Raw genomic sequence first — 12,506 nt, 5'->3', positions numbered from 1 at the left:
AAATACAAAGTTGTCAGCAACTAAATAATCAGTGTTTAGTTTCTGCGTTCGATTGTTTTTAGTTGTTTAGAATGTATGCCTCATCATTGTCATAAGTAACTTTACATCTTCTAAGTCATTCAACAGTCGTTTTTATATAAATTATTATCAATAAGTTAATGTTCTGCAGCTTGTAATTCTCGTTCATCTTAAATAGCATTTGCATTAACTAAATTGTTCTGAACTAAATAAAATCATCTTTGTACAAAATTCAGACTTTCGTTTCCCGTTATTTCATTTAATTCTACATTGTCTTCATCCGATCTATATCGAACAAGTTCCGCATTATCTTCCTTGGTAAGACTGACTGCATTGTATATGGTTGTAGCTATCATACCAATCTTAGGAAAGTTGAATATAAAAAAAAATTAAAAAATAAATCTAATTCAAAACAACTGTTCAAGATAACCAAAATAAATTGTAATTAACTGTTATGTGTCTGTTGTCTGTTGCCTTTCTTTTATTTTTTAATCATAGTGTTGCTATTTTCGACTTGTTGGGTTGAATGTGCTGTTGGTATCTTCCAAATTGTTGAAAATGTAACAAATTTAAAGTGAAACTTTTACATATATATTAGAATAAAAGATATAATAATCTGCATGGTTAAACAAATTTCTGTCCATCTCTCGGAGATCTTTATTAAGCTTTTTCTTAAACAATAAATACTATCTAAAACGAAACTATTACAAGTCTTACCTCAGCCAAAGCGTTGATTCCCATGAATACAAAGAATATAAGACTGTATAAATCTAAGCTGTTTACTATTACTTTATCACATCCCTATAGTAGATACATGATATATTTTAGATTATGCATACAGTATGTACAGTAGTTGTCGTTTGTTTATGAAGTTTATACGTGTTTCTCGTTTCTCGTTTTTTATATAGACTAGACCGTTGGTTTTTCCCGTTTGAATGGTTTTACACTAGTAATTTAGGGGCCCTTTATAGCTTGTTGTTCGTTGTGAGCCAAGGCTCAGTGTTGAAGGCCGTTCATTGTGTGCTGTTATGTTATCGGTTTTAATTGTGCATCTTAGATTTCGAGTATTCACAATAAAAAAAAAATAACAAGTCTTGAAATAAAACAAAATTCAAAGCACATTATGGATTTCATATATAAGTCGAAGATTGTAAGGGAAAACAAAAGCTCTAAAATCAATAAGATACAAGCAAAAAAATTTCAACCAAATCAAAAAACAAAATGCGACAAAGGAAGAAACTATCAAACATGTATCAATATTGCATAATTATGATAATATATCTTTAAAATGTAATTTTATTTTTTTTTATTTTTGTTCAAATGAATTTTTCGAATTATAATGCATTTTAATAAAAACAATTTTGAAAAATTTTGAAAAACAAACGCGTCCCTCAATTGGATTGTGAAAGTCGCATATATAGTTGTTAAGCGCAGATTCGCCTCGACAGTAGGACAACGAAATTGAGGAAAACATTATTCGACTTTAAAAAAAGATTTTGAATATATCCAAAAGTATGATAACCTTCAGTTTGTAAGACTTTAGGGGCCAGCTGAAGGACGCCTCCGGGTGCGGGAATTTCTCGCTACATTGAAGACCTGTTGGTGACCCTCTGCTGTTGTTTTTTATTTGGTCGGGTTGTTGTCTTTTTGACACATTCCCCATATCCATTCTCAATTTTATTTATCGGTATGATTTCACATTATTTAGGAGAATTTGTGGTATTCCAAATTTGTTTCATACTTCAAATTAAATGCAAATGCTGTAATTGACGACTCATCGTATTGATGGCGGTATATTCTGCTAATTTCGACAAGCATTTATTATTGTCAAGTTGCAAAAGAAAATACCATTTTTCGAAAAATGAAGATTTTACATATTTTAAAAAAATCAGAAAATAGCATTTTCTTATATGACAATCCAGACAATGAATCATAACAGCGAAAATCCTCCATACCATAACACATCAAATGATCACCTAACATACTAAATTAAACGTCACAAGTCTCCGAATGAGAGTTTCACAGTTTTGGTCATTTTTACTTTTTTTCACATTATTTGACCAACTGAATATAGTTTTAAACACAGAAAAAATTACCTGAGTATGATAATAGCCATTTAAAAGATTATATGTACAGTCCGTGTCGTATTGATACGCATATGGATACACTTCGGTTTGAGATTTACAACACTGTACTGGAATACGCTGGGAGTTCGAATCACGCCGATAACCATACCAATATGAGGCAGTGAATGAATTAGTGATGTTAATTCCAACGCCGCAGCATTCACCCTATACACATAATAAATGCTAACATTATTATTTATTTTAATTTCTTAAAAAAGTCTTAATTACATATTAGCATAATTTACATACACATATAAAATACAAAACTAACACAACCAGAATTATATTTACAGGACTAAACTCCTTTCACCTACACTTCTATAAATTGAAGAGAAAACGGAAACAAACCAAAACAAATCAATAAAACACAGACAAATGATAAATTAATTTACATAATTACAGGGAAACTATAAGTATCTCATCTTCGCTAGCCAAGGGTTACGATCCACTCCCGTTCTTTTCACCCTTGGCAGATTAAGCCAACATTTGGGAAAACAATGTTGCGCCATCTACCGGAAGATCAAAGTTACGCCCATTCCGAATACAGTATTCTTGACCAATGGTAGCACTTGAATTCTTCAATTTGGAGGTTAAAACACGGAAGTGTATAGATTCTACACACTTGATAAAGCTGGAAACGAAAATATACGTCAACATGCATGCGTTTGTGCATGAAACATACACAGGAACTTCCACTAATTGATTAAAAAAAATCAAGTTGTCACTAAATATAGTCGTATGCTTATAGAATATAAAGACTTATTGCACAATAAAACACGTGGCAATTGTTTACAAACACTTTCTACATTTACACGTGATCATGTTATAGGCGCTTTTTGATTGGATGCAGTGATTTTCGACTGCAACAAATAAACATCCTTACCTTGTGTCTCCGAAATTTTTATCTCAATCCGCCAAGGGTGAAGAGAACGGGAGTGGATCGTAACCCTTGGCTTGCGAAGATGTAAGTATCTGAACAACAGCTATTTGTTGTGCATTTTGTTTTACAATTAATAAAAACAAATAAAAAATCCACGTTCACTTTACTCAAAACCTTATTTACAGTGTAGTACTTTATACAAAGTATATCAGCATGATATAAATGTCTACTAGCTGTAACTAAAAAAAACTACTAATTTGATGTTAAGAGGATATACAATTAAGTATATTTGGTTGAAGTATTTGTATTGTTCAACTTTCAGATGTTCTATAAAAATGTTGTTTATTTAGCTATCAAATTAGAAATCTATCTCCTGCATATATTTTTTAAAGATTTCACTTAAACTAGTGTATTCAATCAAAACACTTTACTCTTTTGCGATTTATATTTTCTATGTAGAAGTACACCTTAAATGGTGTTGTTTGCTTTATTTTCTGTTTTATTGTGATGGGTGATGGATTGTTGTCTTAACGATGTTTACTCATATTTCTTTTTATTTATATTTAAACTGATTATCGTCGTCATAATTTAATTTTTTTCATCGGTCGATTCAGAACATCATTATGACGAACTATGTTTATCAATTGAAATAAGATAATCAAAAACATTACAGTAATATTTATAAAGCCACGTTCACTATTTCAAATCAGATGACGTAACGGTTAAAAATGTCTGTTGATGAGGGATTAATTATGGAAAGGAGATGAGCGCAAAAAGAGAAAGCTACTCGCACCAGGGCCTGTAGGCAAAAAAGCAGAATCGGAATCAAAACACCTACAGGATGTCGTAAGGTGAGACTCGATAGCTAAAATTTCACAAAAGCAAGGTCGGCTGAGTGTTGGTTTTATTTATTGAATGACTTAACATGTATAGTAGTTACTTACAAGATACAACAAACACGATTAAATAATGTTCATTAACATAATCAAGCCCATAACGATTTGGTGGTAAACATGGTAAATGTATTGACTCTCGAACAAATCACTTACTTTTATAAATAATGTATTCCAAGATAGAGATGTTTCTCTGTTGAAATACCCAGATGCATGTGAACGTTGATAGGTGTATGTATTGTTTCTTAATTCAGTACTAATAAGGTCTTCTAATTCTGTGTCTGCCTGTTAAAAAGACCATGATTCAAGAATGATGATTGCATACAAACTATCTACAAAATTATCATTTTCGTATTTTAATTGTTTGTACAAAACTGTTGATTCGTGTCGAATACACAATTTTTCTATGTGATTTTTTATTAAAGGAGAAGGCGGCAAGAAATTTCATATTGCAAATGTTTTCAGTACTTTATAAATATGCTGCGATGAGCGTTTTACATATATTCGCTTGATGTAAAAAAAATTAGAATGTAATGCACATAATTTAAAGCATCAAATGAAAGAAATCTCCAAACAATTAACTCAACATTGAAGGGCATACGGGGAGCTATAGTTGTTAATTTCTGTATCATTTTGGTCTTTTGTGGATAGTTGTCTCATTGGTAATCATACCACATCTTTTTTATATGTGACAAAATTCAGACTGTTGAAATCACAACAATAAGGGTTCAACCGAAAACGTTGCAGTTGTAGCAATCAAGTGGAAGTTTTAAATTAAAAAACAAATATATGTACTTCTACTTTATTCACAATAAAGGGAATCAATTAAAACTAATGTGTCCCTATTATTTTGTACAAATTATTTCGGTTTCTGGAATTTTAATAGACAGTAATTTTATCTAGATTGTCCTTTCCAGATTGTGACAATAAATTGCTGCGGGAGACGATAGGCTTGATGTTTGTAACCATGAATTGTTTTTGTAACTCATATAAAAGATTTGACGTCGGCAAATTGCGGTTGCAGCGTTGATTCATATTTGTTACATGGCATTATGCATATATGATTATTATTTACTTTTAGAAATTTAATATTGACATTTAAATGTTATAAAATCAAACAATGCTTCTTTATTTTTGAAATTAACAATTTTTTAATGTAATATGTTATCAGTATCTTGCTTACTACGTGACTTTATACTTACAGTAGTTATAAACTTTCCCCACAAACCTATTTGCACTAGGTTTGCCACTGTTATTATACTCCATAATCCTACACTCTGAAATACATATTTTATTTTAACGTACTTTCCTTCAGTCGACTTTTTTTATAACAATCATTTCTATTACTGGGTCTATGGAACTGCTTAAGAAAATATATGTTAGCAACTGCATGAAACAACGACGACTAAAGATAATCTGGGATACCAACAAACAAATTGATACACAGCTTACGAGCATCATTTTCCTCAACTTAGCCATTAGCATTATTCATGTCATTAGTATAACTATTTAAAAAAATGTCGTAATTTGATATGCCTTTGTCAACGTACTTTTGTCTGTAGTATCTTTCCGAATTCATACCGATAATTCAGAAAAAGTTTTAAAAAAAATCAACAGAAAACATTTGTTAATTATGGTTTCTGTAGATCGAGGTTTTTTAAATCTGAATAAGCACTCATAAAGCTATACATATCCCCTGAATCATTTTGTCTTATATATACAACCTTAATATTGTTTCATTATTGTCTCCTTCCTGATTGTTATTTTCACTAGGCATGTTAGGCGTTCATCAGTTGTGTATTTGGTTTCTGTGTGATTCTTTGTTTTTCGTATTTGAATGTTATTTTTTAAAGATAATTTCAAAAAATTTCGGCATTATTTGCACTTACAATATGCAGTAACATTCTTGTCCATTTCAGTTTTGCAATGGATAAAACTGTAAATATTATGACAGCAATTGATGTGGAGGAAAAAGTTACAACAACGATTGAAAAAATGTTGAGCGCTCTAGTAAACGTGTGGTTTGCAATTCTGAACTTCGACAGCAATGCCTCTATATCTGAGTTTCCAAACACAGAATCGTATCTAATATTAATTGCTAATCCGAGTGTTCCAATGTTGCACATCTGGAATAATACATACATATTCATTAAGATAGATAATTAGAAAATAAATATATTGCAAGGCCGAATAAAGAAAAACAATACGATTATATCCAAAAAAACAATCTTTTAGATTTAACTGCACGTTTGTAAGAAAAAAGATATAATGTACAAATACACGTCAAATCTTTACGATTAAGTTAAAGATGTTTTCGGATTCTTTCCCAAATGGTTTGTTTTAAGTTGCTTGCTTGATGAATAGCCGAACTACGAAATCAAATCTCGATGAAATGTTTTCGTTCGCCGTAAACATTGGTTTTCAAAAAAAAAAAAAAAAAAACGGATCATAATGTATACAGTTATTCACAGAATTAGTATACGTAACATATATTTTGTTATTTTTATAAGACTTAGCAACTCATTTAACATTGAATATAATTCAAATATTAGAATGCAATTCAACAGTTGACACTCAGTTGCAATACCAATGAATTGCATTATTATTGAAGCTGCTTTTAATACGACGAATACACGTTGCAAGATTATTACTAAACGTTTACAAATGTAACTTCATCAAGCATGCATGTACTGTTTAAGTAAAATACAAATTAGTGAGCGAACAATCACAATGAGCAACATTACGTTGGCTTACATGATCCGAAAGTTTTGCTTTGAGGTAATGAGAAAAAAGTGATTTGCAACAAATTAGATAAAATTCAGTGTTAGGAAATATCTTAAATGTGATCTTTCTCAGTATTTGAGTTTACCGAAATACTTACCGCCAAGATCCCAAGAAACATGAAATGCAGTACTGATATTTTCGATCTAAAAATAAAATACATATTATATGATGCAATAAATTCAACTAATAGTGGGTTGCCATGACATAGTGGGTGTTGTACTGTTGTTGTAGTTTATTTTATCCAGTTTTAGCCATTTACCTCTATCTATACTATATATATAGAAGAAAGTGTGGTCTGAGTGCAATGACACAACTCTCTTTCCAAGTATCAATTTATATTTCATTGTACCAGGAATTAAATTCTCTACTCCAGACATACGTGTTTTTTCTTATATAAGACACTCATCGGTGATGCTTGAAAAAAAATCCAGTAACAACTGCCACAAATGTACAGAGTTGAAAAGAATTGTTTATCCGAAATTCCGAAATTTGCTACCAAATACAGCTAAGCATATCTATCTTTTGGTTAACACATCCTTAATTTATCGAACCAATTAAGTTTGCAATCTGTCGTTAATTAAATTCAAGTAAATAAGACTTACTTAGAAAGTGGATGCTGCTTTTAAGGCGAAAACACATTGTTTATATGATAGGAAACACACACAAAAATAGTCGTTCAAAATATGTTGCTTAATTCAGATTGAAGACGTCATGATGTCACACATAACAGTCATGGCAGAAGCGCCTCAGCAGACGAAAATAAATTTGCATGTTTATCAGAAGGAGATATCAAGAATGTTAAATGCAGACGCTGGGAATACAAAACAGCTAACGCAACAAGCTATAAAGTTGGTCAAAGAATATTGCTTGTTTCAATAACATGATAATTTTTTGTACAATATAAATTAGGAATACTGAAAAGAAAATTAAGTGCCATTTTCTTATATATTATTTACATATGTAATATAAAAATTAAGGACTTTCATTCAGTCAGTACGTTATCCATGGACTTCGTCCTCGGTCAATATAATCTGAACAGGTCCATATACAACGTATTGACCTCGTCAAAAGTTCACAATCGATTAGTATTTGAAACACAATCTATTTTAGTTTAGAAAAGTCTTTATAAGAAACCAATATAATATATATTTTAATTATGTTAACGTCATAAATTGCAAATTATTAACAAACATACTGTTTCATCACAATTTGTGTGCTTTATTCTAACCCAATAGGATGCTAACAACTGCCTTAATTAGAAAATATAAAAAAAATGACTTTTTAAGTTGTATTTTGATAAATCAGGATTTGTCACATATTAGACGTTGTGTCAAATAATGTAAATGGGAAAAATAGCAAACGCTTTAAACAACAACCTTTTCCAGTTACTGATGAAGAACAACTTTATCCCTCGAAATACTGTTCTAAAAATTATTGTCTTTGAGTGAAGCACAGTATGTGAGTCTTCTGGGATTCCATTATCGAGTGTATTTGATGATCTGATCTGTGAATATTCTTTGTTTGTAAATATGAGTCCTACAATCTGCAACATTCAAGTTATACTGCATACTATAAAAAATCATATTGTTAAAAATCGTATAACAATTTTTTCTACAAATGTTGGAAAAAGCAAAAGATTCTCGTAGACCGCTTGAAATTATAAATTTAAAAGGATAGGCAACACCTTGGTAAAGGTAAAATATATAACACATTAACACTATCTTTAAAGTTCAATTAAACACAATGTAAGCTGCACAGTTTCAGATGTTAAGAAAAGATCTTAGTATAGACTGAATAAATATTGTGTAGTTTAGAATTCCATCCAACTTTCTCGCTTATCCACTGCGGAAGTTTTAGTACTGTTCAGACAATTCGCTGACAGTGTAATACATCTGTTCAGTCTATATTTATGTTATTTAGATGCTGTCAAAGACTTAAATCTGTATACTAGTGACATATTACATTAAACAAAATATTTATTATAGCGAAGTCTGTATTCAACCAAAAATAATTTCAAGGCAACTGTGTGGACGACATGTATTTTTGGTTAAATCTTTGAAAGGTACAAATGTATGTCCTAGTCATAGGAATTAAGAAAACATTTTTTTAATTTTCACAGTTTGATATATTAAAAAAATACAGTTATTCGCCGACTGAATGTATACTCAACTTAATATTTTTATATTAATATATGTTAACCTTCTCAAAGGCAAGAACAGATACTATTTTGTCAAGTTATCTGATTTCACTTTTATATATATGACTGTATACATGATAGATATATAATATTATCTAATAAAAATCCATATTCAGAGGTGAATGCTTATTTGATTTGAACAATCATTTTGTACCTTAGAATTTTCTTTTACACTGTGAAAATACAACAGAAAATGTATTCAATCAGATGTTCTATGTAAATTACCAAATATTATTCTTATAATAAGAATGTATCAATGTCGTCAAAGTTTGTACTTGTAACCCAGGTTCAGTACGACTGTGATTTAATGGTTTAATGTTTCATATTTATTAGTTCAAATAATGAAATAATTATAGTATAACTAATCGCCGTATTTGAATAGAAAAAAATAAGACAACGCGTGACCAAACGACGCAGGGATTAAACGAGTGCGCAACTTTTTATTACATTGTCAAATTGCTTTTTAAAGAAATTAATGTAGAAAATGTAAGGAACTATATGTTTTTCCTACGCATGTTTTGTTTCGCATTATCGACGTTTTGACAACGCCTATTGTTGTATGACGTCAGAGAGTGAAATAACCAAGTTAATTTCACATGTGAAATTATCGGGTTTTATTTAACTGGGAAATCAATGTAATTCATTGCAACCAAGGTAATAATGATATCTATTTCTTATTTATAACATTGCCTTATTGTTGATATAAGTCGACACAGTTAACTGTTAAGTTTGGCATTTTGAATTCTTTAAAAATACCTCAAGCAATATTTGCAGCAAAACTATTGCAAGAAACCAACCGCAAAATTGTCTTGTTTTAAGTATTATTTTTTCACTGCATGTCTGAAATGAAAATACAAGTTGAGAAAAACAGACATACAATCTTAGTTTATGTATTATGTTTTTTTTTGAACGATTCAGAAAAAAAAACAATTTAGTCTGTAGAGTGCACAATCAGCATCGTTGCTTGTTTACTCGAATTTTTTAGGAGGTCCCTCAAAATGAGCTTAAGCCAAATGATGTTTATCGTTGTAAAGTAGAGGTCGGTCATTCAAAAACGCATCTGCAGATATACCAAAACAAAATGATGTGATCCCGAACTTCAGACTTTTATACTTTTCCCCTTTGTCCCTTTGTTATTTTACGCCCATCTTTTCTAACATATGAATCAGCTACACAATCAAATTATTAGAAATGAATCAGTTGCCCATCTGCATTATTGAAAGAATATACAATTCAAGCTTGGGATCACATAATGGTAATTATTAAATCTGCAGATACGTCAACGTATATAATTCGGTAATACGTCTTTAAATGACTGACCTCTAGTTATATGTCAAGTGTCTTGAAAGTTAGATACACATGTAAAGTGATTACAATTCAAACTCGGATTAATGATGTTTTCAGTCACTGTTTCATATAATCTAAATATATATGTGAACAATGATTATGTTTCTCTTACGAGCGTTCCTTCAAAACATATCCCCTGATAAATGTTCATTTATATTGATGTTTACAATTTAACTAAAACAAATAACGATATATCTTATGATTCACTTACATCAGTTTTATATCCACCGCAGCCACCAAAAAAGTTTAAATGATAGTAATAATAATAATGATGATAATGATAATAATAATAATAATCCCATCCAGAATCTGTTCTACTCTCATGTGCATTTTTACAGCAAAATATGTTTGCGTAGCCATACGATCGTGACAAGGTGTCTGAAGAACTATAGACTCCACAGCACTCTAGCTATAAAAACAAATATATATATTGTGTCTAAAAATCAATAAACATTCAAACTATCTGGGCGTGGTACAATTTAAAAATAAAATAATGCAGTTAATAAATTATATTGAATAAATGCATTAGAATGTAGCTTAAACACCAATGAGTGCTATAAAACACTTGTTATATTTCATATATACGCAATAGTTCGCTAAACAAATTAGCTTCGTCAGGCGCGTGCAGCTGGACTATTAGTCCCCGAGGGTATCACCAGCCCAGTAGCCAGTATTTCGGTACTGGCATGAACATACGGATTTTTTGTGTTATTAAAATTTTCTGTTACAAAATATTAGAAATTATTATAAATTAAGGAATGTATCTCCCTCATGCAAAGCTCTGATTCCTTTCACGGATTTGGCTATACTTTTTGGACCTTTTGGATTATAGCTCTTCATCTTTTATATAAGCTTTGAATTTCAAATATTTTGGCCACGAGCATCACTGAAGAGACATGTATTGTCGAAATGCGCATCTGGTGCAAGAAAATTGGTACCGTTAATTTTATTTCCACCAAGGTAACAAATCGGAGAAGTCAAAAACATGTATTAGCTGAATATAAGTGTTCTAAATATTTTATCAGCTAATTGTACATCGTGATAGTTGAATAGTATGAATTCGACGATGTATTCCTTTGGTTTTGGATAAATCTGTTTTTCATCTGTCTTATTAAATTCGTCGAGAACCAAATTACGTAAATAATGCATCCTTAATCTCTCTACCTGTTTTCTTCAGTTTGGAATACAATGGCCATGGATTATTAAAACTAATGTTGAATTTCGTTTTTGTTTTCTATTTTTTTTTTACCTTGTCAATTAATCCAGACAAAGACCTCTATCTTCATTGATCTTGTATCAATTGAATTTTCAAACAACTGACCAACGAGTTAAAAAAATCATAAATTGTTTATTTTCTTTTATTGACAGTAATGAAAAAGCAGGATACTACGTTTACGAACATGAAAAACGCTAGTCATTCCAAGTTAAACGTTAAAATAACGGGAGAGTCTATACCCTCGCGCGGTAGCTAAAAAAGGGAGGGTTGGCAAGCAGAAAGATGGCATGATGTGCATTACTAAGAACAAAAACGATTGACGATAAAAGCACAACGATGAGTAGAAAAAAAACTACCCAATTCTAAATAAGTGGTTCTGTAGACTTACAAAAAGGTCATGCATGTTAAATAAAGTATCGTACTTGCATGATCATGTCATTCCATTTCCGAGTTATTTCACTTTGAACGTTGTTGTAAAAATACCCTTGTTGCTGTAAGTTCAGCTGAACTATCATGTTGTCATTTATCTGGAAAGAAAACAGTCTTCACATTCTAATGTATTGTAAATTCAAAAAGTCCTTGGTTTTACAAAGAAGAGAAAAAAATAAACTTAAAAGGACTATTTGCCATATGTTAAATTCTAATCAATCAATATAATTGATGGTTTTATTTTTGCCTCATTAGATTATGTAATTATTTTCGGTCATACAACTATTCAAATATTTGGGTTTCATTTAAACTAATGATACCCTCAATGACTGACTGTTACATGTATTAGCGGGATCGATCAAATACGTTGAAAATGAAAATACCACTGTATGATTCATGTGCCTAAAGCACTTTGTTAAATAACCATTATCTTGAACGTTTAAAACAATGAATGTGTTTTCAGTGATGCTCGAGGGCATAATATTTTATAGATTCTTAAAATTAATGAAAATTATAAACTATTAAAGTAAAAAGAATATACAGAATAAAAAGCCGGGCAAGGCAAAAGAGGGATATATATTCTCTAACTTAAAACCTGTTGAAAATAATATATCCG

The 12,506-nt window shown here is 30.6% G+C and overlaps 1 protein-coding gene and 1 long non-coding RNA gene across 2 annotated transcripts in view; both read right to left on the bottom strand.

The window, feature by feature from the left end:
- LOC139482701 (uncharacterized) overlaps nucleotides 1-12,506 on the bottom strand; it is a 931,021-nt gene that overhangs the window by 455,288 nt on the left and 463,227 nt on the right. The gene's annotated exons all lie outside the window — the stretch shown is intronic.
- On the bottom strand, nucleotides 234-5,402 carry LOC139482531 (uncharacterized). The gene is made up of 5 exons (XM_071266443.1): nucleotides 5,370-5,402; nucleotides 4,074-4,202; nucleotides 2,115-2,309; nucleotides 736-819; nucleotides 234-380 (listed from the first exon to the last, which is right to left on the bottom strand). Exons 1-5 carry the CDS (start codon nucleotides 5,400-5,402, stop codon nucleotides 234-236), a joined length of 588 nt encoding a protein of 195 aa, XP_071122544.1.

The sequence above is a fragment of the Mytilus edulis genome, chromosome 7, assembly GCF_963676685.1.
Source record: "Mytilus edulis chromosome 7, xbMytEdul2.2, whole genome shotgun sequence".
NCBI classification, from domain to species: domain Eukaryota; kingdom Metazoa; phylum Mollusca; class Bivalvia; order Mytilida; family Mytilidae; genus Mytilus; species Mytilus edulis.
This window is presented reverse-complemented; position numbering and strand designations above follow the sequence as displayed.